The sequence below is a fragment of the Desmodus rotundus genome, chromosome 10 (genome assembly GCF_022682495.2).
Source record: "Desmodus rotundus isolate HL8 chromosome 10, HLdesRot8A.1, whole genome shotgun sequence".
In the NCBI taxonomy this organism is placed as follows: domain Eukaryota; kingdom Metazoa; phylum Chordata; class Mammalia; order Chiroptera; family Phyllostomidae; genus Desmodus; species Desmodus rotundus.
Genome location: NC_071396.1, coordinates 29264053 through 29290308, shown reverse-complemented (window position 1 = coordinate 29290308; position 26256 = coordinate 29264053). Strand labels below are relative to the sequence as shown.

General features: G+C 57.1%; 1 protein-coding gene across 1 annotated transcript in view; it reads right to left on the bottom strand.

Annotated features, from left to right (window-relative positions):
- Nucleotides 1–655: 655 nt before the first annotated feature.
- LOC112306129 (protein FAM169B) overlaps nt 656–26256 on the bottom strand; it is a 40510-nt gene continuing 14909 nt past the window's right edge. Inside the window, exons 3-9 of the mRNA XM_053913268.2 lie at nt 26089–26188; nt 14362–14447; nt 11811–11988; nt 8602–8784; nt 6775–6906; nt 3053–3147; nt 656–1833 (exon numbers count right to left, since the gene is read on the bottom strand). Of these exons, the coding sequence (XP_053769243.1) occupies nt 1741–1833; nt 3053–3147; nt 6775–6906; nt 8602–8784; nt 11811–11988; nt 14362–14447; nt 26089–26188 (867 nt within the window). The 3' untranslated portion in view covers nt 656–1740. The remainder of the gene's footprint in view (nt 1834–3052; nt 3148–6774; nt 6907–8601; nt 8785–11810; nt 11989–14361; nt 14448–26088; nt 26189–26256) is intronic.

Genomic DNA, 26256 nt, shown 5'->3' with positions numbered 1-26256 from the left:
TAAACCAAAGTCAGAGACATCACGTTGCTTCTCAGAGAGAACACGGAGCTCAGAGACTGTCCCCTGATCTGTCGGCCCCCTGAGGTTTCCTCGAGGAGCCAGCCAGCACCACTGCTAGACCTGAACCCAGGAGGCAAGCTTCCACAGGCCCGTGGGCCCCCAAGGTCAACGCCGACCCGGGCCCAATACTGAGGGCAGGCTCCAGAGCCCACAGGGACCGCCTTCTTCTCAGTGACGATGCCTTCGTGGACTTGCGTACATCCACTGCAGCGGCAGACGGCTTTCCCCCCAGCAGGTCGCTCTGGCTGGGAAGGACAGGACACGCACCTGTAAGTCACGGTCACGGCGGCGGCAGCCCCACAGCGCAAGCGGACACAGAACGGAGAGAGGCCCCGGGTCTCATGGAAACCCACAACTCCGCGTTTCCAATGGCAGCATCAGGAGGAGAAAGCACGGCCACAGGAGGGGAGAGAACATCCGCAAGTGGCACAGGGATGAGAGAGACCCACGCGCAGCACACACGAAGAACTGCCGCCACGCGGTGAGAAAGACACTGCAACCCAGACACGGAGCTCCAGAGTGCGCCCTGCTCGCTCCGTGCGGGCGCCCACGTGAACCTCGATGAAGCACACGGACACACGTTTGTCTTCTGCAGAGAATTCTTTATTGGACAGACTTCACAAACCCGAGACGCTCCCTGCAGTTCACTTCCGGGTGGGCGCAGAGCAGCAACGACACGTGTGGGGCAGTGCAACGTTCGCAGTGCACGTCCGCATCACACACGGAATGACGGAATGTCTGTTCCACAACAGGACGGAATGGTAGATGGACAGACGGACACGTGCAGACAGATGGATGAATGGACAGATGGGTGGGCGGGTTGAATGGGTGGTTGGATGGATGGATAAATGGACAGATGAGTGCATGGGTGGACAGAGGGGTGGACAGACAGATGGAGGATAGATGGGCAGACAGACGGACACACGGCCAAGGGAATGAGTGGCAGGGCCTGGGGAGCACAGTCCCTGGCTTCGCCCTGAATCCCCAGCAGTGAACGAGCCCGTGGCCCAGGCAGGACTGTGGGAAGTGGCTGAGAAAGGGGAGGCCATGTCACGTCCAGTTCCGTCACACTCAAGAAACCAAAACGCTACCAGGGCCATCAGCCCAATTCCCCCAGTGGCTTCCCCTCTGCACTCATGATGGCTGAGACCCTGTGGCCTGCCCAGAGCACCCTCTAAGGCCAGACAGCTGTGGTGAGAGGCCAATGGTGTGCGCCAGGCAGCCCGGCCCCCGCCCTCGAGGAGCTTGTCCAGGGACGGGATGTATCTCCATAGAGTCTCCCAGCGTCTGCAGTCTCTTGGCTGAGGGGGGCTGGAGCGCACCCTGAGGGCTCTCTGCTGTGCAGACCGCCCAGGCGCAGCCCTCCCTGGAGCTTCCGGGGCTGAAGAAAGGGTGCATCCGTGCAGTTCCAGTGCTGGCGGTCCCAGTGTGTCTTGAGTAACAGACACCAGATCAGGCCTGACCAGTAGGCTTCTGGGGTCTGAGCCTGGGAAAATAAATACTCGCACCTCAAAGGTCACAGAGAAAGACACAGCAAGGACAGATGGGAGCTCAAGGTCACACAAACCCAAGTGCCCTGCACCACAGGGTGGGCCTCCGGGAGTTAGGAGCGGGACCAGCATGCACTTCTGCTGCACCCCCGCCAGCCCAGCCGGTGCCGCCCTCTAGGCCCTCTTCCCATCAGTGTCTCCCGGGCAGCTCCGCTGTGGCTTCTCCCACCACACGGTCCTGATCTTCCTTTGCCTCCTCCGTTTCTTCGCCACCAATCCTCTCCTGAAATCATGAGAGAAACCACAGAGCACTCCAGTTAATGCTGTCTAACTCCCAGGCCGGCCTTGCTGCATGCTCACACGTTCGGGAGAGAGGAGCCAGCCAGCTGCGGGGAAGCGTGTTTGGTGCATAAGCAGCTCTGAGCGCATCTCTACTGATGGGAGCTAAAGGGAGGTCCGGCCCGGGACCTGCAAGCGAGAACAAAGCGAGGAAGCTCTGCTTCAAAAGTTGGTGCTCGTACGCTAGCATGTGCAGATTTCCCAGGTGCAGGCCCCTGGGCGTTACATCACACGGGACAGATGGCTCCCGCGTCCTCTAACAGCCTTCGAGGTCTAAAAGCAAAGTCAGGGATCAGCAAAGAGGCAAAGCACGATGCTCTCCGCTCTGTGGCCCAGCAGGGTCGCAGGTGAGCCCGTCTTTCCATGGAGAACATGCAAGCCCTCCTCTGCTAGGGATGGCTAGGACGAGTGTCAGATGCCAGGCAGCTCTGCTAAAACAATCTAGTGCTTCTAGCCCTTATGTCCGATCTTCTACCACAGAACTGCCCACCTTCCAAAATAAGCAGTCTTTCCCACTAAGTGCAACTGTGAGTTTTGGATTTGAAAATCGACTCTTTAGGGATTCAAGAGCAAAGGCCCTTCCACACCGGAGAGAGTGTGTTATTGCCATGACCTTGTGGGGGCTGCAGTCTGGCTGGCCTGCAGGGAGAGGCTAATGGAGTCCCATCGCTTCAAGTCGTATAATGTCCTGAAGGGCAGCAGGCCGCAAAGAGCTGTGTGGGGCTGTCCTTGCCGGTGGTCTGGTCCCCCATCCCCCACTCTGGGGCACACGACAGCCACTGCCACATGCTGTTGTCTCCCACCCAGACTGGGGCAGAGCGGAAGGAGCGACAAGCTTGTCTGTGCTTTTGTTCTGCGGGTCCGTGGCAGAATCTGAGATTTGGGCTTTTCAGCAGTTCCTCCACCATGCAAAGTGACAGCTGACTCACACGTCCCTGGCTTTGTTTGAGCTTGTCTGGCTTAGGGACGGGACCATGTGAAGCCCACTCACACAGGCCCTTCCTCACAGCGCAGTGCAGAGATGCCAGGCCTAAGCTAAGAGCCACTGCCACGGGGAAGCCGAGAGCCGCAGTGTTCGGGAAGACCACAGCCTCGCCAGGCCAGCACAGCATGAATACTGAGGACACAGAAAGCAGGCCGAGAGGACAGGTCCACCACTGTACCTGGCTGCCTTCCCCGTTCCTGGACTGCCGGGGTCCGTCATCCTGAGACGTCTGCCTGGGACTGCTCCCATCCTCCTCAGGATTCCCTGGGACAGCTGCCCTCCCCGAGCAAGAGAACAGGGTAAGCAAAAAGGGGCGGCTTCCAAGGAAGCAGACAATTGACACATTAATAACATGCTGGGGACCCTTCCGGAAGCAGCGGTCACCTGATCACTGGGACCCAGTTCCATCCTGTGGATCATCAATCACACTGACACCTCTACAGCGCCCTCTGGAGGACACGGGACAGGAAGCAATGGTTCCACTCAACCATTTCTGAGCTGGAATTCTTAACTTCTCTTCCAGTGACTGGGGCATTAAAAGGAATCAGCTTTCCAGTTCCATGCCGAGCTCTGCACTTTGCTCACTGGAATTCTCACTCACAAGCGAGCCCACAAGCGCACACACTAATGCAGCTTCCCTCCCTCTCCTACCAAATCAGCCGCAACTCAGAATGGGAATCTCCTGCCTGCTGCACCTCCCCCCCAAACCCCCATTTGGAGATTGGGGGTGGGGGTCAGGTCCCCCCAAAAATGTGCTGTCTCCTGTCTGAGTTGAAAATACAAATGAAACACATTTTTCAATAAAAGAGCAAATACATTACTTAGTTGTTACCTATGTAAGTACATTTTAAAGTTTACTTCCAGACTTTGTAAGTGAGCAAAATTAGGGTGGCAACATCTCTCTGTAAGTACTTAAAAACACCAGCACGCTTGCGTTCCCTCTTGGCGTTTTTATGTGAGACAGCAGGAGTACCCATGTCTGCTCCGCACGGAAGTGCAGGCTCGGGAACGGGCTCAGAGGCTGTCAGCCCACCCCCTCACTACTGCCTCCCTGCCCCTCCCTCCGACAATGCCTGGCACGGAAGGCACTCCGTCAGCAGTGACCCATCGAATGAGTGAGCAAATGTATGAATGAGTGAGTGAGTGGGTGAGTGAGTCAATAGATGAAGGAGAGAATGTATAACTTCATGAAGTAGATAATCCATTCTCACTTTTTTATCTTTCCTGAGGTATGAAGTTGTTTTTATGTGTTACAGACTAAAGTATACTAGCAGCTAGCAAGTGCTTACTTGTATTTTAGTCCTAACCAGTGAAAGTTCAATACGTTTTTAAATGAATGCACAAATTTGAACTCACAGGTACAAGAACCTGAGACCACACAGGTCAAGGGCAAACCACCTTCCAGGCGCAGTACATGACAACAGCCACTAGAGGGAGACATGGAACCTCTCAGAAGGCAGCCTTAGACACAAAACTCCACCCTGTAAGTAGGGAGGGTCTGCTCTGGGCCCCTCCCAGCACAGCCCCACTCCCAGCACCCCCGAGGTTGCTGCGCTAGGTAACATCCAACTCCCCAGAACAAGCTGGAGCAAGGTTAGAGGACACGGCCCTGCCCCCAGCTCAGAAACCTCACTCCTCTCTACTGAGGCTCCCTCTAACTTTCAACATTCAATGCACATAAAGGAAAAATACTTTCCCTGCAGATGACAATCGAATCTATAAAAAGTCCACCTGGAAAGAAAGCACAACTGTAAGCTGAAGGGTGAAAAACTTCACTTTCGAAGCTGTGCGCCACTGGTTCCGGCCCCAGCAACGTGTCTGTGGCAGAACCGCGGACGGCCTGGGGCACGGCCCAGTGCACCCCTCTGGCAGAGAACCCTGAGGCATGTGGAGCTCACTGCAGGCCACGCAGATGGAACCCCGACCCCACCGGCCAGGTTTCAAAGGCTTCCTCGGTGGCTGAGTGGAGCGGGAAAAACATGTCCCACAAGCCCTGTAAACATTTCCAGGGCCATCATAAGCCACAGATGTTGGCAGAGGCGGAATCGTGCAAACTTTAAAAGACCTGACCCACAAACGACGCTGCTTCGAAGACAGGTTTTACAGTGTTTGAAAGGAATACCAACTTCCCTTCGGAATGTGGAACGTCCACACCCTACTTCAATCATCCAAAGCCATCGGCCCCGCTGGCTTCCCGGTCATTTCCACGGCACGTGAAACTGCAGGAAACCTCCGAAACGACACTCAGAAGTGCAAGGGCAGGCGAGAGCGCCAGGAAAGCAGAACAGCTCGAGAAAGCAATCGAAAGAGTAACTGACTAATTAGAAACTAAAACCAAACTAAGAGGCCCAGCGAGACTTCCGGGGGAGAGAAGATTCCAGAATCTGCACTGCTGGGAGACCTGCGGGAACGTCTAAGGGGCCAATCTTGCAGATTTCCAAGGAGAGAGAGACACAGACTAGAGACGGTGGAACGACAGGGCGCATCTGTGCTAACCTGTGAGTGCGTCTGCCGCCCGCACTCGCTGATCTGAGGAGACCCTGGGATGTCGGCATGGGCCCACAGAACTGGTGCAGGACCGAGCTGCTTGGCTGGGACCTCCCTGAGGGGGTTAAACCTGGCCACCGGCCCTGGGGAGGCCACGGTGGGGGGAACTGGAAACCAGCCCCGATGTACACAGGGATGAAAGGGCAGATGTTTTTAATTACAGAGTTTCCACAACTTAATTGTACCCTAATTATAATGATGGCCCTTCTTCCTCCGAGGGACTCATGCATGCTTCTGGAACATTCTCTGTCAAAGTCCCCTCACTGGCTGATCTGAAGGGAGCTGGTGAACCTCCGGGTGAGCTGAGTGATAGCCCTGGTGCCTGACTTCAGCTCGGTCCCCTTTGACCAGAGGACACCAACTCTCAGCTCAGAGTAACCGCTGCCCCCGCCCCACCCCTGCAATTCTCGAGAAAAAGCCAGCTCCCCAATTGTGCGGGAACATCCTCCCCTCTGGCCCGTCACCCCCACATCCTGACAGGCAGGCCCATCAGTGTTTTCCGTCCCGCTCAAGGAGCTGCGGCCCCCAAGACGCCAGGTGCACACAGGGGTGCAGGCTCTTGTGAAACTCCGCACTCCCTCAGGGCTGGTCAGCTTGGCGCAGGGGCCCCGGGCGGCCCACCTCCCCGTGTTTCAAACTCCCTGTGCCACAGGGCGAGTCACGTAAGGGCTGCACTGGGATCACAGGCACAGCCCCGCCACGGCCTGCTTCCCAGGTGCCTGGCTACCCTCTGATATCTGTAGGCAGCTGAAGAGCCACGAAGCCTTCTAGCTGAAAGGCAGCCTGGTAGAAACCGAAATGGTCACTATTATCATCAACCCACTCCAAGGCCCTCTCCCCTGTAGCTGACAAGGATGAATCAGGTGGGGACAGCACCGACACGGACAGGGGCTCAGATGCCAGCACATCCGTCCTATGCTGCCCGTGGACAGGACCAGGAGCTCATTCGCAGAGCACTGTTCTTGGGACGCAGCCACCTCTTACTCTCCCCGAGGGCAGGAGCACAGGAGGCCAGCTCTTCACAGCAAACCCTGCGCATCTTTCCAAACAACGTTCGTAACTGACCTCCTGCTAGACCTGGCGGTGGTGGCGGGGGAATTCACCCCCTTCCCTGTGACCACAGCATTCTACTTGCCAGCAGGGCACCCACAGGGGGTTCGGACAGAGGAGCGTGCAGGACGGGAGGCAGAGGGGGAAGACACCACCAGCCAGGTGTCACTGCTCCCTCACCCCGGCCGCCAGAGGAACCTAACACCTGCACGGGCCCAACTTGATCCACACGACACTAATCTATCTGCACCTCAGTGACCGACAAAAAGAGAGCCAAAAGAGCACTTTCAGATGCCAACTCACGGTCTGGAAGTCGTGACTGTTGAAGCTGAACCTTCAGCCAGATGCTGTCTCGCTGGCCCCAGGTTCCCGGGGGCTCCACCTCCCACAGGCGCCCCCGCTCCTCTGGATGGGCCGACAGGAACTTCCTGCAGACTGAGGGAAGGGGCCCCGTGTGAGCCCGGCAGGCTGCACACCCCGTGCTCAGGCCTGCCCACCCGAGCCTCTGCTCCGACCCATGCATACACACACCACCTTCCCCATCCTCCCTTCTCCCCCCACCCCACACCTGCCTGTCATCCGCCCCACACCCCTCCGCCCAAGTAGCCGGAACTCAACACACCATGGGCAGACGGCTGAGACAAGAGACACATATTCGCTCCCAGTTCTGGAGCATGGGGTCCCTGGTCAAGGTGTCGGCAGGTCTGCCTCTCCCCTTGGCTTACAGACAGCCACCTTTGCACATGCCCCTGCGCGCCCCCCACCCCATCTGTGCCCTTACAAGTCCCTCTTCTTACCACCCCACTGGATCGGGGCCCTGCACGAACCGCCTCACTCCACCCTAACTACCCTCTGAAGGCCCCATCTCCACGCACGAGCACACTGAGGTTAGGGCCTCACTGTAAGACTGGAGGGGCCCCCAGTTCACCCCACCGCATGGCCCCACCTCGGGCCCTGCCCCTCCTCCCCCTCTGGAGCTCATCCTCTGCAGGCACCATGTCCCCAAGTCCCCGTGGGCACGGGTGAGCACTTCCACGTGGTGCTGCCCCACATGCAGCAGAGCAGAAGTGCTCCCGGTCCCGCAGGTGCCCATAGGGACCCCACCAGGCCCTCTGCAGGCACGAACGACCTGGGCACAGCACAGAGGGGGACCTAAAAGGGCTCGGCATTCAGTGTTCGCAAGGAGCCAGCCAAGCTAGCAGAGTGCTGGATGGGAACTTCCGGTCTCCTGTCTGGACAAATGTAACTTCACAAGCACAGAGAGAACCGGCTTCTAATTTAGAATTCTTGGATGACTTGCAGGTTTGCACCAGAACCTGCAACACCCAGAGCACCAGTCCCCAGCCAGCAGCCCCCTGCTTCTAGCAGTCTGGCCCCCAGACACTGCAAGGGGCCTATGCACGCCCAGCCACGGGGCCCCACACTCCACCCACATCCCCCCACAGCTGCCCAGGGGTCGAAGGACCTGTGAACTGGTGGTGTGGTTGGCTCCTGGGTGCACAGACGGGGTGGAGCCACTCGGGCCCTAGGCACCACTGGCAGGAATGCCAGGGGCCCGGTGCTCAGAGCTGGTTCAGCAAGAGTGGCCTGCACCCAGGTGGGAACCCACTCAGAACTCCCAGACTCCCGTCCCATAGACAGAGGAGCAGGTGCCCGCCAGAAGTCCCTAAAGCATGGGGCCCTGGGCAGGAGGCCCCCTCGCACAGCCGGAAGGCAGGCCTGCACTCAACGAGAGCCAGCCAGTCCTCAGCCAGCAGCCTGCTCACCCACGTATGCAGCACTGCCTTCCCCTCAGCCCGCGGGCACCCTGCAGCTTCTGGCTCTGAGGGGAGAGTGATGAACCAGGAGATTGAAGTGCAAGAGCAAAACACATGGGGCCCAGCAGCACTGTCTGGGTGCTACGTCTCCCTGACGTTGTGCAGCTCTGGTTTCTATGACATCTAGATCCAATTATTTCTCAGACGGGGGAAGGGTCGGCCTTTGCCACCAAGCACCAAGTCCCGTTTGTGCTAAAGCACCGGGAGGCTTCTCTGAAGGAAGAGGAGCATTCCAAGGGCCTGCCCTCCGCCCCCCAGAGTCGCCTGGATGCACAGCTGCCCAGGCACTTCTGCCTGATGCAGGCCAGCTCACCTTGGTACATGGCAGGGGAGATCGGCCAACTGACACCCAGGGCGCCATCCTCACAGAAGGTCTCGCAGAAGTCCTGCAGCATGGCCATGCCCAAGCCCCGGCGACGGTGTCCCCTCCTGACAAACACAGTGTCGAAGACAGGCAGCAGGTAGCACGCACCTGTGCCATCGCCGCACAGGCTGCCTGCAAGGAAGGCAAGAGACAGAGACTGCCGTCGGGCCTGCTCCAGCCTGCCAGGTCACTGGCACCAGCCGGAGTCGGGCTAGCTTCACTCACTGAACCACTGAAGACAACACCACAGAGCGCCCCACACCACCAGCTCCCCACCAGCCGACGACGACCGGCCCTCGGCAGTAACTGCTGTGAAAGTGGCCACCAGACCACGGTGCTGACCGGTGAAGTGAGCCTGGTGACTGAGCAGAGCCAGGCTGCTCATGCACGCCGATGCCCGAGCCCCAATATGGTGCACGGTTCACAGCAGCCCCTGGACCCGGGGTGGGGCCAGGAGACCCACAGACACGTCTCCAGGGCACGGACTTGTTCCAGCGACTCTCACAAGGGCTCCCTGTGTCCAGTTATGGCAAACGGCACCCTCCCCCGAAACAGGCCAAGTCCCGCTTCCCAGAAAACACCAGGGACCTCGCTCAGCAGAGCAGAGGGGGCAACAGTGGCACCTCCCTTCCCACTGTCCAGCCTGAATGCCATCTTTCTGCAGCCGGCACCCACCCTGGGGGGCGGGGGGGAGGACGATGTAGGGACCCTGAGTTTCCTGCTCAGTGCTTCTGCAAATCTGAAACTGCTCAAGAAGTAACACCCACCGACCCTCCAATGTACTAGGTATGTTTAAAGTGAACCGGACCCTGACCTCACGTTGTATGCAAAAATTCATGAAGACGGGCCGACACACAACGCGAAGGTTAAAACCACGAAGCTCTCCCAAGAAAATCCCCACAACCTGGGCCTGGGCGAGGAGCACTTAGATCCGACCCGAAAGCACAGCCGACAGACAAACCCGACTCCACCAAGTGGAAAGCTGTTGTCTTCAAAAGACACCACTTAGAAAAGGAAAAGACAAGCCACGGGGCAGAAGACGATGTTTGCAAATCCCACTTCTGATGAAAAAGACGTATCCAGAATATACGTAAAGAACTCTTAAGATGCAAAAACACGAAAACAAACAACCAATGAAAAGTAGGCAGACGGTCCAAACAAACGTTTCTTCAGAGAAGACACACAGTGGTTAAAATCAAGAAAAAGATACTCGGCCTCATTAACTGCTAGAGAGTGCAAATTACACCACAGTGAAACGCAACTTCTCACCGACTGGGGCGGCCGTGACCAAACAGACCAGCAGTGGTGTGCGCTGACAGGGCTGGAGAAACGGGGACCTCGCACAGCGCCGCTGGGATTCTGTAACTGCAGCCACTTTGTCAAATACTGCGGCAGCTTCTTACGAAGTTAGACATGTGCTTACCAAGTGACCCACCCAAGAGAAACAGGGACACGCATGCGGGGGCTCACAGCGGCATCGCCCAGAATAGCCCCGACCAGAAACCGTGCTGGGGACGCCCAAACACACAGCGCGGCGCACTCACCCCACGGCCCACCGCTCAGCTGCAGGAAGGCGTGAAAGGCTGGTCTGTGCTGCCCTGTGTGCAGAGCTCAGAAATCCCTCGCTGGGTGGGAGAAGCCAGATGGGAAGAAACATTGCACACTGTGTCACTGCGCTGACCCGAAAGGTCCGGGACAGGCAAACAGAGGGGGACCACGGCCACCTGGGGGTGGGGGAGGGAGGAGGGGCAGAAACTGAGGTCAAACGGGCAACCCCTAGGGTGCAGGACACTTCCCAAATCTGAATCGGATGATAGACACGCACAACTCTCCAAACTGGCTAAACGTCACTGAATTGCACAGTTTTGTGGGACATAAAATTACAATTCAACAAAGTGACTTTGAAGGACACAATGAATCATACTAAAATGCTACTTGAAAGACACAGTGCAGTGTGGAAAAAGAAATAGCACCTTTCCGGAGGAGGAGCCCGGCAGGTGCCCCTGGAGTGGTCAGTGAGCGTCCCCCATAGTCACGCAGGTGCCCTGTCCCCCATCTGAGGGGACCCTGTGAGGAAAAGGGCACTTCACCGCCCTCCACACACGCACCCCCACTTCATCACAGAACACAACCTCACCAGCCTCAGCTAAGGGACACCCTATGCACACCCTGACAGGTACACCAGAGAAGTGTCCCGCCCAGCTGGCAGAGAGCTGAAGCCCAGTGGGTCTGAAGTGGGAGAGAGTCCAAGTCCAAACCCAGCAGAAGCAAGGAGACCACAGAGCGGGTAAACGGACAAATCAGACTCAGTCCACATTTAAATCTTCTGCTCTTTCCCACGCCACATTGTACCAAAAGGAAAATGTTTTCAAAACATACAGTGATGAAGAAATGCTACCTACACATATAAAGAACGCTCAAAGCTAAATAAGAAAACAAGCAATCCAATAGAGAAATGGGGAAAGCGTCTGAACAGACACATCAGCAAAGAAGATGCACGGCCAGGCAGAGCGCACCGGAGCGGCGGGCGCAGACTGCTGGGATGGGGGACGGCCGCACAGCATCTGGACGCCTGACCGCTGTGTGTGCACCTGACCCTGATACTGTGTCGACTGGAACCGAAAACGAATTTCAAAAAATTCAAAACTATGAAAACAAGCAACTCCAAAGAAAGTCTGAGGAAGAGACCAACCCCTCCGGCAGACCCGTCCTTGCTCCACAGTCACTTCTTGTCCCGGCCCAGAAACGCCGTCACCCCAGCCTGCTGCCCTCCTGAGGTGAGGCCCGTGAGGCCCGGCTTCCGGCCTGCCTTTCCACTTGAGGCCGGCTGCTAGCAGTCGGAATCGTCCTGGCCGCTGACCAACGTTAAAGAACAGACAGGAGAAGCGCTGTGCTCACAAGGTCACTCTCCACCGCTAACCGCAGCCAGGGTTTCTACACAGAACACGGGAGAGCCTGAGAACCCAAGGGATGTGTTTGCAGCCTCCCTGAGGGTACGGCAAGAAACGGGGTGCACATGAGACCCACCCACCCCTCACGTTCATTTCCACGGCAGTTGCGTCAGCAACAGCCGCTGTGCTCAGGGACCCTCCCCCTGTGCCACCTGTGCTCCGCGACCTCTGGGCAGGAAGCCCCCCGGAGGGCACCCGTGCCCTCACCTTTCACCTTCGTTGTGTAGAATCCAACGGCCGCGCCGTCCCTCCACAGAATTTTAGCCTCCTCCTTCCCAGAGTGAGGTAAGAAAAACATGTCATCGTCATCCAGCTTCCTCTCCAGTCTTCCAAAAACAACAACGTTGAGGATGAAAAGCACAATCCTTTCCCCAAACGACTGAACCTTTGAAGGAAAAAGAAAAAAAAGAACCAAGTAAGATGAGAGAAAAACATCAGATTTGTAAAAACTTGTTTGCACTGGGCACCGACCCACACGCCGGAGCCAGGCGTGCACTCCAGGTCTCCCCCAGCGCGAGGGCCACAGCAGGTGTGCGCTTCGCCCCGTGGTCTCCCACCCTGCCCTTCGGCACCCGTCGAAGGGAGGGGCAGTGCCAGGGAGCCTCGGTCCCAGGCCACAGACGTGGGGTGTCAGCGGACAGAGAACAGCATAAGGAAGCAGGAAGCTGCCTCATGGGTGGGGAGGCGAGCGGCTCCAGTGGATGTGCTGGATGTGGCCAGCAAGACACGCAACCCGCCGGCTTCCCCCACAGCCCCGCAGTCTGGCCTCTAAAGGAGGGTCAGCACTGGGGAGAGCCACGGCTGCAGCAATGGAGTGGAATGGAATGTCAAGGGCCTGTGTCCGGTTTCGAGCACAAACTAGAGTCCCAACGGCGAGAACCACTGAGCCTGCAGGCCCACCCCGACTTACTCTGGAAAACGGGGCCGCCTTCCACCCACGGCAAAGTCAGGCCAATGAAGACGAAGCGCCGAGTCAACAACAGAGACCTCGCACCCCCAGAGCCTCGGCAGACAGAGCCGACCCACCCTGCGCACCACGGCAGTCAGCAGCCTTAGTCCTGCGTGGCGCAGCCCACACACGATCCTCACCACCTGCCCAGAGGCCCGCTCTATCAGTGAGGAAATGGAGCTCAAAGACGGGGAGCACCTGAGTTGTTGATTCACCTGCCTCCTTCCAAAGCGGGCTCCCCACAGCTGGGCAAGGGCCCGTCGGGCAGGCAGGGTGGGCAGGCAGATGGGGACTGGCCAGGGCTTCTGAGGGGCCAGCGGGTGCACCTGCCTGACGGCAGCGGCGCTAGTCCCTGCATCTTTACCAGCGAGAACTGGCACTTTGGGGGAGGGGCATTTGACACAAATATCCACGCTGGGTTTTATGCTTAACACATGGCCCTTAAATTTGTATCATCATCATCATCACTTCTGGCTGTGGCTTCTCGGCCTGGATTGGCTGGGAGACCTTTAGCAACCTAAAACCTCCTGAAGCCTCAGTTTCTTCAGCTGGTCAAGGGCAAAGCCCCTACGTGGTGTCTAAAACCCTTGCACGGTTTCCAACTGCGCTGATAAGAAAAATAAGGCAGCTTGCCGCATCCGAGCAAATGGCACAAAGCGTTCAGTGCCAGTAAACTTGTTAATTGGCCCAGAATGTAAAATATTTCACCTTTATCTGGAGCCAAATCTGAGAGGAAAGGAAGATTTGGGAAAACCACACCAGCTGACTCTGAGAAGGCGCCCCAGCGCTGTACTGCAGACGGTGGCAGCCAGATCAAGTTCAGACTCACGCAGAATGAGCCAGTCACAAAACGTGATGGGCGTGATGTGGGAGGTTGTAATTGTCAACTTCTAAAAGCGAAAGTTCAGAGGGACGCTGGAGAGAAAAGCAGACTGCATCTGGCAAGAGGGAAGTGTTCCATCAGAAACTGGCAGGAGGAAGGGAGACAAAGAAAATGCATCTCATCTGCCCAATTTCATCACACGGTGGAGCGGGGAGTGGGGGGGGGACTAGCATGTGACAGGGGCTGAGGCCACTTAGACATGTTTCTGGAAACACACAACTAAGACCCAGTTCTAATCCCTCAATTAGGACCGCTAATTACATTTACAGAAAGAATGTTAAGAAAGCTTTTTTCTCAGTAGTTGGTGAAGAAGAGCTGGCTAGGAAACAAAATGGAATTAAAAGAGAAAGAGTCAACCCCTAAGTTCCGTAAAAGGACCAGGGAGCTGCCCCACGACGGCCGGGGCCGGACAGACCTCCACAACAGGGTGCTCTCCATGGAAGGAAAGAACACCCAAGAGTCTCTGTGCTCACGACTTGGGCCACGCTTTTGGAAAATGTGGGGGTTTGCTCGTCTGAATTCCTTAAATTGCAAAGCAGAGTCTTTCTTGCAGTCAGAATAGCAGCCTCTAAGCACCACCCGGCCCCCCCCAAAAAAGAGGCTGGGACAGCCCCCTAACCGGCCCATCAGGCAGCCGTGCCAGGACATCACCGCGCCGGCCAGCTCCCAGGCCAGGGTGGCTTTGCTGGACTCTCCCTCCCTCCCTCAGAAGGAACCGACCGTGCCGACACCCCAAGCTCAGACTTCCGGCCTGCAGGACCGTGGGACCGTCCAGTTCTGCTGCGTAAGCCCCCAGTTTGCGGCACTTTGTGACGCAGTCCGAGGAATAAATCCCTGGGGGAGCCTGCTTTAAGTTATTAGCCTGGTGACAGTCCCATGACTCTGAAAACCCTTCTGCAATGTCCGTTCCAAATGACAAGCCTCACCTTCATCAGCCCTTCCCTGGCAGGGTTCGAGGTCCTCAGCACGTCTTCAGTGGCCCACCAGGACTCCTTCACATAGACAGCCACGACTGAGGAGAGAGCCGAGAGGAGAAGATGACACACACACACACCGCCACGGTCCCCGGAGGTGCGGTCCCAGGAGGCACGGTCTCAGCAGCCACTGCCACCGTACCAAGGACAGATCCCACATGGGAAGAGCAGGCACTGTTTCTAGAGCTGAAGGGTGCGGAGAGCCCCGACCAGGCAGAGTGACCACCCTCACAGGGAGGGGACGTCACAGACACCTCACAGATGGCCTGCTGGTGGCCCTGGAACAGGATGCACCCTGATGCTGTGGGCCGGCACGCTGCACGCCCACACTGACAAATTCCAGGGCGGGAGTTCCTTGTCCTTTCGGAGCCTGATGATGTGCCCCACCGAGGACTCCCACTTTAGTAAACCCAACATCGTCCAAGGGCCCCCATGAGCCGTCCGAGAGCGCCCCCACCGGAGCGGTAACTCCTTACAGTGGACGGAGCTGTGCAGGCCCGTCAGTACCCCCACGCCCACAGCTGACCTTCATGTTCACTCCCGGGCCGCACGCCTGGGGAGTTGGCACTAACGAATGATGACGCGCACCCACCCACCATGACAGGGCCACGCGTAGGCTCTTCCCTGCCCTAAGAGTCCCCCATGCTCCCACTACACACCCCTCCGCCCGCAACCCCTGGTCTCCACAGCCTCCAACGATTTTCCTCTTCCGCAATGTCACGTAGTTGGAACAGACCCTGCGTGGCCTTTCTTGGCTGGCTCTTTACCTCAGTGAGAGGCAGGGGGGCTCCACACGGCTTACTTTGCAACACTCTCCATAGAGCGGGACCCTGTCCCACTGAGTGGGTGCACCACGGTTCATTCCGCCTCTGGCCTCTTCCTCGCACCCCTTGTGTCGCCACTTTTACACCTGCTTCTCAAACAGGGCATCTGCGCCCAATGGGTCCAGAAGCACAAAATAAAAAGACGCACCTTCCCAGCCAGACCCACCCAGCTGAAGGGTGGGAGGAAAAATGGCACAGTGGAGTCGGAAACAAAAGTCCCCAGCACTTAGTGTTAAGCTCAAGCCTTCAAAGGAAATTCTGTGCACCAACCTGGTCAGGCTGCCACCGCCTTCTTCCCTGTTCCTCTGGCCCTCCGAGCGACTGTGGAAGGAAACTCGGTGAAGCCCAGAGTTACACCGGCTTGAGCCAGCTGGGGAACACCGGCCCTGCATAGCCAGCCCCTCCTCCCCACAACCCCAGCACCCAATCCACTGTGCCCATCTCCTGTCGTGGGTGAATGACATCATCGCCAACGACAGTCCCCACTCGGGCAGAGCTGGCTGAGAGAGAAGGGGAGTGCCTGACATCTGCCTCATTGATTCAACTAACTTCATGGTCAAAATGGCACCTACTGGAACACACGGGCTCGTGAAGCCATAGGGATTATTTTCTTGCTGAGCAAGATGAATCAGGAAAAGATGAGATGATTACACTGTGTTGCTGTAACACAGGTGTTTAATGCACTCAGTTTCAAGCAGAAACGGGTCACACGCGGTGTTTGGGTGGCGCCTTGTAAGTTCCACGGTGCGGGCAGAGTGCTCGTTAGCCACACAAGTTGTCACCAGTACTGAGCTGCTTTTTTCCCCAGAAGAATCGTGAGCGGCTCCATGACAATGAAGGGGAAGTGCAATCAACCTTAACAGGGCTGAAATAAACTGTCCTCCAAACCGGCTCCTGAGCGGGAGAAGCAGCCCCCTGGAGAGAGGCAGCTTTCAGTCAGGAAAGCATGGTGCCCAGTCACAGCAAACAGAAAGCGGGAACAGTGGTGGCAGAGCCCTGGAGGGAGGCCACAGGAGGTGGAAGGCGTGCATCAGTCCCATCACGGTTGTGAGAGGGAAGTACCACTCGGCCAGCGTACTGGGCTCTGCCCCACCTGGGGCCTGAGCAGAGGGGACTGGGCACCAGCAGGCTGTGTGCACAGTGGCAACAACCACCTACAGGGTGTCTGTGGTTAGTGAGGTCGGCCGTGCTGAACTAATTTAATTTCCTCCTCCCCACGACTGACGGGGGATGCGGGCCACAGAGCAGAAGCCAGCAGTGGATTTGACTCTCTGACACCCTGAGATTTCCCAGACAAGTTAAGACAGCAGGGTCCCTAAGGCTAACTCCTGGCCACCTGGCTTCATGGACGCCAGCGTGCAGGGGCTGTCCTAAGTGCCCGGGGCTGATGAGCAAGCCTCCAGCACTGCCCCGGAGCTGGCAGCCTGAACAGGTAGGGTGCAGCAATGGAGCTGGGAGCCAAAGCAGCCCAGAGCCCCAGGGGAGGAAGTCCACCCTGCCAAGGGCACTAGGACAGCACCCCTGGGGTGTTCCACTAGCTCGGGCTCCCGCACCACTGGGTGAAAACTCAACAGGCAGGAACAACAGCTGAAGGCACCACAGGCCTCGTAACCGGTGAGCAGACACCCAGGGCCCTTCAAAGCCAATGCCACACTCAGGGCACCTCCAGCAGTGGGGGCAGCTGGGCAAGGCCACACAAGGGGCTGCAAACCTCAGGCACAGCAAAGGTACAGCATACAAGGCCAATACACAGAAGCCAATCGCTCTCCTGTGTACCGGCAGTGAACACACCTGCATGAATGAGTGGGCCCTGAAATGAAAAACGATGCCATTAACACCTATCCCCGCAGAACAAAAGAGTGCGGAATGAACCCTAAAACACGTGGTCAAGACCCTAGCTTCAGGCACTCACAACTGAGCGGGGGAGTAGGGCCCGAGTCATGGGGCAGAACGGAGGGAGCCAAGCAAGCTGGCTGCTGCGGGTCGGCAGCAGGGTGGGGGGCAGTGGGTCATTCCTACTGAGGGGCTGCCAGCCTTCCATAGGGCCTGAAGAGTGAGCCAGGCCCCAAGGGGGACACAGGGACTCGGCAGGGGTTGTGGCAAAGCCTCAGCCACGCTAGAGCCCACAGCGGGCAGGTGCGGGAACCAGAGCCTGTGTGGGGAGGAGGGGCAGCCGGTCACAGAGGCCTGGAGGCCACACCCTGTGGACGAGGGGCAGCCACCACGCCTCAGAGAAGAGGGACGCCACCGAGAGCTGTTGTAAAGTGTCAGCCACCACATCCACGCGACCAGCGAGCACCCGGCGCTGCACCAAGTGCGAGTCTCGGTGTGCGCTCCACACAGCAGACTCTCTCAGCTGAGGCTCAGAGGGCTCAGCCATCCTGCTCCAGGTCACGTGCCTGTGAGTGGCAGCCTGGGGACTGGAGGGAGACCGAGCCAGACTGGTGGCAGAGCCACTGCTCTGACCACTAGGTTCCAGGTGAAGAGTGGACAGAGACAAGAGCACAGAGCCCGGGGCCAGGCATCCACGGAGGCTGCCACAGCAGGAAAGAGAGAGAAGGGGACAAGCCAAGACTGGACTCCGGGTGGTAAACACACGATACAATGTACAGATGATGTAGTACAGAGTCGTACCCTGGAAACATATATAATTTTATTAACTGATGTCACCCCAATAAATTCAGGGAAAAGTTAAAAAAAAAAAAAAAAAGACTAGGCCAGGCCCGAGCAGCCTCTGGCGCAGGGGCTCTGGGCGCCAGGCTGAGGCACTGGCATCAGGAGTCTCTGGCACCACCCACTCAACTCGAGACGTGAGCAGGGTGCGGTGGCGTTCTGGGAAGACAAGAGCTGGGTTATGCACAGGTGGGAGGAATTTGTCCTTTTGAAATTAAAAAAAAAAAATTAGAGAAGGAGCCCACTGATGGAGTGGGGAGAATGGATCTGGTGGGGGAGAAGCAGGGAGGACAGTGGGCGCCATGAGGAGGAGGCGCCAAGCATGGGGAGGGGCTGCCTGAGCCTTGTGTGGGCAGGGAGGCAGGAGGTGCTCAGGGGCAGGAAGGACCCCCTGGGAACGGGACTGGGCCTAGGGCAGGAGCCAGAGGGGAGGCCGGCTGCAGCTACTCTCACAGGGAAGGGGGCCGGCGCCTCCAGCACGAGCCAGTGAGGATGAGGAGGATGTGAGGGTTCCCACTCTGAAATGCCTGTTGGAGACGGCAGGGTCAGGGTGGCCAGCAGCCAGAGGAGAGCCACACCCCAGACCGTCGGAGGAACCACGGAGGGAAGGGTTCTCACACTCACATTCACACACACACACACACACACACACACACAATCTTACCTCCCCACACCGACTACAAGCCACTCATGTACTGGCCTCTGATTAAAACCTTCCTCAGTCACAACAGAAGGGACTTTGAGTCCCCCTGCTGCCCCCAGATCCCCCAAGTCTCCCCCTGGAGTCTCAGCCACCGCTGTCCCATTACAAATCTAAGAAATATGCAGTTCCCCCAAGAAGAACAGCACCGTTACCCAAAGTGACAGGCCACCTTCGCAAAAGCAGAATACGCGTAGGGAAAGGAAGTAACTGCAGAAAAGGGCTGGCCGAGGACTCACAGGAACGCGTTCCGAGGCCCTGCAGGGCTCCGTGGGACACTGGCCGGGTGGTCAGTGATTGCAGGGAGGGGACCACCCGAGCTTGCAGAGCAGCTGCCACATCACATCACGCAGGCCGCCACCTCCACGCAGACGTCTTCTTTAGGGAAAGCTCTAACGCAGAACTTGGGAACCTCTCTGCCAGGGAGAAGGGAGCACATTGGGAGCTTCAGCCCCCCGTGGTTCTCAAGCCCTAAGCAGTGTGGCTGCCATGGGCCTAGATTTTAACTCCAAGAAGACGGGGCGACTGGATCAGAGGTACAGCTGGACTACAAGATGGGGTGGGAGCAGGAAGAAGCCCACCCCAAAGCTGTCTATCCAGGAGGGGAGACTTAAATCAGCAGGGCGCCCGGGGCAAAGACAGTGAGCCTCTCAGGGCCGGGGGCAGAGAGGCCCCGACAACCCAAGCTGCAGCGGGGGGAACCTCAGACGCCTGAGACGCACCCTGCCCCAAACACGGCTCCCTCCTGGACACTCTGAACACTTTTCTCCAGCCTTCCTTGTTTTCCAACCACCAAGCGTCCCCTGGTAAGGATGACATGTCTTTGTTTGTGGGAGGCTGCTTTTCTCTGCGTTACAATCCAACTCACAGTAAGAGCCATAAATTAACGGGAATAACTCAGGAAATCTGCGTCCACCGCAGCCCCAGGGAAACGGCACTCTCTCCTTTCTGGCGTGAACTGCTTCTGCTTCCCTTCTGTACCCTTCTGCTTATGTGAACTCGGGTCCCTCTCAACCTGGGGGCCGCCCATCACCAGCCAAGGCCATGCAGCCCCTCAGCCACCAGGGGAGCAGGTACTGAAACACAGAAGCTGAGTTTCTGGCCTGAACTCTTCCCCCAAACTGAGTGGGGGAAACCCATTGAGTGGGACCCCACCACTATGGGAGGTTGGAGGACGGGACCCACATCAGGCTGACGTTCACTCCTGCATCATCCAACAAGCCAGCATGTGGCAGTTCCACAGACGACGGGATGAAGACGTGGTGCATGTGGACAGTGGGACATCACTCAGCCACGAAAAAGAACAGAACCTTACCATTCACAACACAAAGCCAGCTCGGACCCCACCATGCAGAGCCAAAGTCCATGGGATCACGAGAGGCTGCTGGCCACGTGGTCCCTGGACGCTGGGTGTTGGTGAGTTGGGATGGGGGGGCGGGTTATCACATTTGAATGCCAGAAAAACTGCAGTTACTTCCCCACATTCTAAAACTCGGATCTGACAAGGCCAGCAAGCCTCCCCTCCACTGCGACCGCATCAGCTTGTTTTACTGGATACGTGTAAACCACGATTGCCTTGAGTCAGGAGGATGGTCCCCGAGCTGATTAGAGCTGGGGCCCAGTCCCACCCACGCCCATGCCTGGCTGCCTGCCCACCCGCGCTGGGAGCCCAGCCGCCCCTTCCAGGCACAGGCAGGGCAGGAGCTGCTCTAGTGGGGCCCCTTCTGTGGGGGTCAGACATTCTCAGCACACCGCCAACCCCTCCTCCAAATCCAAGCAGCCTGCTCAGGGCTGAGGGGCGTCCCAGGAAGGGCCTCCCAGTTCTGAAGGAGTTCTCTGGCCACCCCAGGGGCACACCTCATGTTCCACCCTTCCACCCTCCTGACCCACCACCTCCTGCCCCCAACGCAGCCCCAGAGGGCCTGGCCCCCAGCCCCCAGCCATCGCAATCTCAACCGAGGCCCACAACAGCCACTGGGAAGGTGGCGCCTCGGGCTCCAGTGTCCCCGAATATTTGCCTTGGCTGCTGCCGTCACTGCAGGCCTAGAATGGGCATGCTTTCCCAGGAAAAACCATCATTTTTCGATTCCCTGCTGCTTGTTTCTCTCAGGGCGCACACGACATGTCATCACCAGAAACAGTAAAACTGGCAGCTGTTGAAGGACGAGCAGCGGGATGCCTGGGCACAGAACATCCTGGCAGCAGGCTGGGGGCGTCGACATTCAGGGGGACCACAGAAGACCCTCCCTGTCTCCCTTCTGTGGGACGGCCTTCCTCTCGAGCCTCCCCGCCTCCCGCCCACGGCTGTCTCCCCTGCACAGTGTGCTAGTGCAGACTCACCAAACGCCCTCTGGGCAGAGCCCTCATCTGCAGGAAGGGACCCCCCTCAGAGAGCCACCCCCCTCACCCCATCTACCCTAACTCCAGAAATGACAGACAGAGGGACAGTGTCTGGTGGCAGCTGCAGGGTGAACTCCCCGCTGCCCCGCAAACTCAGAGATGAGCTCAGGATGCCCTCACCCCCGCACGGCTGGCACCACTCGCTCCCAGCTGATGCCTGACTCACCCCCAGCCTTCCTCCCTCACCCCCACCCACCCAAATCCCATCCTGGCCACCATCTCTCCAACTCAGGTTCCCCCTGCTCCCACTAGGCCAGCCATCAGCATCTCCCCCGGAGATTCACCGCGCATCCTCCCTCCTACCCACCCTCCAGTCCAGTGAGGAGCAGGGCATTGTGTGAAGTCGGCAGAAGCAGAGACAGGTCCCCTGCCTGCAGCCCCAGGGCCGTCCCCATGGTGTCGCCCGGCACCTGTCCCAAAACGCCACCCCCCTGGCCTCCCCCGCAGGCAAGGGCTGAGAGCATGAGAAGAGTTTGGAAGACGGCTTCAAAACGTTCCAGGTAGGAACTAGTGAGACTCAGTCTGACTTGGAAGGTGGTAGCTGCCTGGGAGTGAGCGGGGGCTGCTTCCCAGGTCCCTGGTGCCTGAAGGTCCTGAGGCCCCAACCCTAAAGGGAGACGGTCAGCCTCTGTGACCCCGGTGTGCCCAGCAGTGGCCTGGAGGCCAGGAGAGGGAGCCCGGGGCCCAGGGAGGTGGGCAGTGGGGAGCTTCTCGGGCCTCCCACCCCTGTTTTGACCAGAGTACCACTTCCCTGCCAAGAGCCAGCAATGCCCATACATCCCCTTATTCTGGAAACTTCCACAGCATTGTGGCATTAGGTCCCTTCAGTTGACTCAAATGCAAATTGACATTTTTAAATCAGTCCCTAGACACTCTGTGCCCTGCCCTCTGACCATCCGGGTGTTCTATGAAAAAAATATCAAACAGATATTGTCAGAAAGAGCAAAAATATCTGACAAGTTTCTTAACAAGGGAAGTGGGATGAGATCGTTCAGAAAAACTATACCTGTGGCTGGCAGCTGGGAGAGGGGTGCCCTCAGAAAGGGCCCGCTGTTCCAAGGCCAGGGCAGAGGATGGACAGGGCCCACTACCAAGGACAAGTCCTCAGGGCCGGCAGAGCCTCTGAGGTCCAAGTACACACGGCTGAGCACAGGGTCAGTTCCGGCAGGCAGGGGGTGGGGGGATGCTCAGGAAAAGAGGTACACTGCTGGGAAGGCTGCCTGCACTCAGGGGAACCCCAACGAAGAGCCCCACCTGAGCAGGTGCCCTAAGGGTCAGCGGGGGGGACCCAACAGGGAAGGCAGGGTCGCCAAACTGGAGGCACGGCTGAAAACAGTGGAAAGGCAAAGGGAGCGCATCAGCTCCCTGTACAGAAGCTCAGGTCTCCAGAGCCAGTGAAGGGCCCGCCCAGGCCCGCAGGCCCTGAGAATGAGACCCTGAGGTTAGTCTCTGAGGGTCCGGCTGTGCGGAGTGGGCCCAAAGGACCCGCTGTGCTGTCCTACCATAGAGTGTGAGGGGACGAGGGAGGCCCCGGAGACTGCCATCCGTCTCCCCAGCATCTGCTCTGAGTGACAGCCCAGAGCAAATTATGAAAGGTGGCTACAAAGACCTGAGGAAAGAAAGTCTGGGTTTAAAGTCGGCTCGAACTCACCCAGACCAGAGAAGACAAATTGGCCTTGCTCCCTCTTCCGGCAAGTGCTCCAGGCTAGCGTTAGGGAATAATTAAACGTAAGTCCTCTTAATTATAGCAGCCAGATTTCCCTCTGTGTCTAATTTCAGACCTGTAGTTCACAGAACCCCTTCAGATCTCTCTGTGGGTGAACCAGAAGTGTGTGTCCGGTAATGGGCTGGGCACGCGCGTAGCGGTACAGTGACTGCACGAACAGACAGCCATCATGACCCGGGCTAGACGTCCAGAGTGTGCTCGTGCTCCAACGGCACTAACTGCCCAGGCAGAGGGAGGGTTCATAGACCTGATGCAGGACTGACTCTTCAAACAAGCCAAGTTCTCTTAGCCAGACATCAAAGCACCAGCAAGAACACCCCCAACAAACAAAACAGACAAGGCGGACGGCATGAAAATCTTAACCTCTGAGCTTCAAAGGACCCACTCGAGAAAGTAAAGAGACAACCAAAGGAGAAAATCTGCAAGTCATGTGTCTGAGAAGGGACTTGCATCCAGAATATATACAGAGCTCTGGCGAGTCAATAGTGAGAAGATGAACAGCCCGATGGAAAAATGGGCCAAGGAGCTGAGCTGTTTTCCAAAAAAGACATGAAAATGACCGACAGACACCTGCAAAGATGCTCAGCACCATCAGTCATTGGGGAATCAGCGCGAGCGCTCTCTGACCTCAGTCCCACGAGGGCTTTCCTGTCTGACACCGGAAGCTAAGACTACAGTACAAAGGTAAGCGAGTGGGCCCACGTGACACTAGGCAGCTTCTGCCCGGCAGACATCGACAGAATGACAAGGTGACCTCCCCAACAGGAGAGAAGTTTTGCCAATCCTCTCTTTGATAAGAGATTAATATCCAAAATATAGAAAGAACTAAACAACTCAATCGCAAAAAAAGTCTGATTACAAAATATGATACTGTAATTTGTAATAGGAAAGTATGTTTTTATATATATTTATATTGGGACTCCCCCCCAGTTTCTGGCACACAGTCCTAAACCTCTTGGAACTGCTTAAGCAACAAGAGGGACAAAGGTGTCTCTGTCCAGTGAAAGAGGTTACTTTTGGACCACACCCAAGGGTGGGCCAGGAGAACCAATAATGTGAAAAGAAGGCTGGAACTTTCAGTCCCCTCCCCTGACCTCCCGGAAAGGAAGAGGGTCCCGCTCCTTGGTGACAGAGCCCGGCCTCTGCTCTGATTACAGAAGCAGTCCAGAATGAGACCACAGGGAGGGCAGGGCTGCGCCCTCACACCACCCCACTGGAAGGTGCACCCGCATTGTCGGATGGGGGCAGGTGCAAAGCTTCGCTCCCTGCACCCTAACGGTGGTCTGCCCTCCACCAAAACTGCCGCCAACAGGCCAGTCTCAACCCCGGGGCGTTTCCCCTTGGCTCACGGGGTTATCAGAAGTTCCTGTGATGGATTCCACCAGCTTATTGATAATTAACTCGTACATAGGGCTTATCAAACAGCTGTGACCCTTTACAGTGCCTTCCAATCACGAACACACACACACACACTCGCGTATACACGGACCTCACAAGCACACCTGCTCGGGGAAATTTACAAAGGAAGCAGCCACAGCGATCTCCATGGTCCCGGCCGAGACAACACAGAGCTGCAAGGGGGATCTACGCCGCTTCTAAGCCACGTGCTTCAAGCCACAAGAAGGACATTTATACAGCATGTCCACTTCCAAATGCCAGGTTCAAGGGTACAAGCTGTGGGTAACACCTGAGGCGCTTTCTGGAAATCTCACCAAATCGCATCTACACAACAGGGCCCCAGCAGTTTGGAAAACATTTGGAAACTTTATTTAAAGTGCTGTTATGTAAGGAGAGGGCCAGAGTGAGACTTCCTGGAGCTTATGAATATTTACTATACCACATTCTTGAAAACAACCAAGAAATTAAGTACCGCGTTAATAGGAAACAGATTTACAAGAGTCAGTCATATGCTTACATTATGCAAACCAGCTAAAGACCTATAACCAAAATGTTACGAAATGCTGAGAAAAGGCAGGGGGAGGGCTGCTGATATGTGGACATTTTCCTAAAGCTGGCAAGTGACATTTCTGGGGTTTCTGACCGGGCGTTCACTGGGGAGCTCCTGGGGGCACACCTTGTTACCAACCCGTTGCGTGCCCGCACCCTGGGGGTGGAGTCCCAAAGTCAAGGCAACGGCTGAAGGCCTGGGGCTACCACAGACCCTTGGCTCCTGGAGAGCAAGGCCTGGAAGTGGATGTCCTACACCTTGACCAGAAGCGCTCAACCGGCTAGGCTACCCCCAGCCTCGGGGTCAGTTCGCCCACCGCTCCCAGACCCAACGCAGGCTACGCTCTCCAGGCAGTAGCGGCAAGGGAATAGCTCGCCCATCGGGAAGGCCACCTGGGGCTTTGAGGCAGCTGTGGAGCAAGGTGCCTGCGGAGTGCAAGCCCACACTGACACTCAGGGTGAACGGCAAAGTCTGGGGCACCAGGGCCGGGGAGCGGGGTGGGGGGGAGAGCTGAGGAGGCCCCCTTTGCAAATTGTAGTTGAAGACCTTAACCCCCACTTTCACCAGATACATCATTTAAGGAGGGCTAACTAATTAAGGGTTGGTTTGGGTTTATTTTTTTAATTTCTTATTAAAAAGGGCACACCCAATCATGGTGGGAAATCTGTAAAATACAGAAAGGTGTAACAAAGGAAAACTTTTCCAAATGGGGTGGAATTTAAACTGGGACTCCCTTGAGGTCAGAGACAGGTGCCTGGGCCCCCCGGGTACGCCGGGCTCCAGCCCACCGCCCCAGAACCCCGCTCCCTGTGCCACGCAGAAGGGCCACACTCTCCAGAGAACTCACTCGGAGGAGCTGAAAGTGGTCACAAGTGGTCTCATCGCCACGCAGAGGAAGGGTAGGTGAGTCACCACCAGAAACAAACCCCACCCAACCGTCACCTGGCACAACCCTCTACCCCGCACCGCTGCGTGGCCCTGGGTCAGTCACTTGACCATCAGAGGCCTCCTCCCCTCCTCTGTCCCTGGGGGTGGTGGGGGGTGGGAGGTAGAAGTGGTCCCTGCGCTTCCCAGGGCTGTGCTGAAACTCTAGCCAAAGGTCCCCCGTGCGGGCAGCCCATGCACGTAGCTAACGACAACGGCTAACGTGGTCCTCAAATGCAAGCCTGAAGCCCGTCTCCGTGGGCAAGGGGCTGTCTACTGTCTGTAATACAGAATGAGCTGGTATGTGCCGATGAACAGAAACAATGCATTGTCTGAGCTCCAAAAGCTGAAAATAGATCACTTCTGCTTGGTGCTGTTCGAAGTCCCGCCTCAGCGTACAGCCACCACCTCCCAGGTATTTGGTTCCGTTAGTTGTAAACACTAAATCTGAAGTGCATTCTTTAAATCTATACCTTCTACCCACCTGTCTTTGTGTCCTGGGGACTGACCAAGACCAAGATTTTGTGTTGAGGTTCGTCACGATGCACCGTGCAAAAGCAAACAGAGGGAGCCTCAAGTAGAACCTGGAAAAGATAAGAAGATCGCCGTTTTGTTCTTCAGCATAGGAAGGGCGTGGGAAATCTCTTCGCAA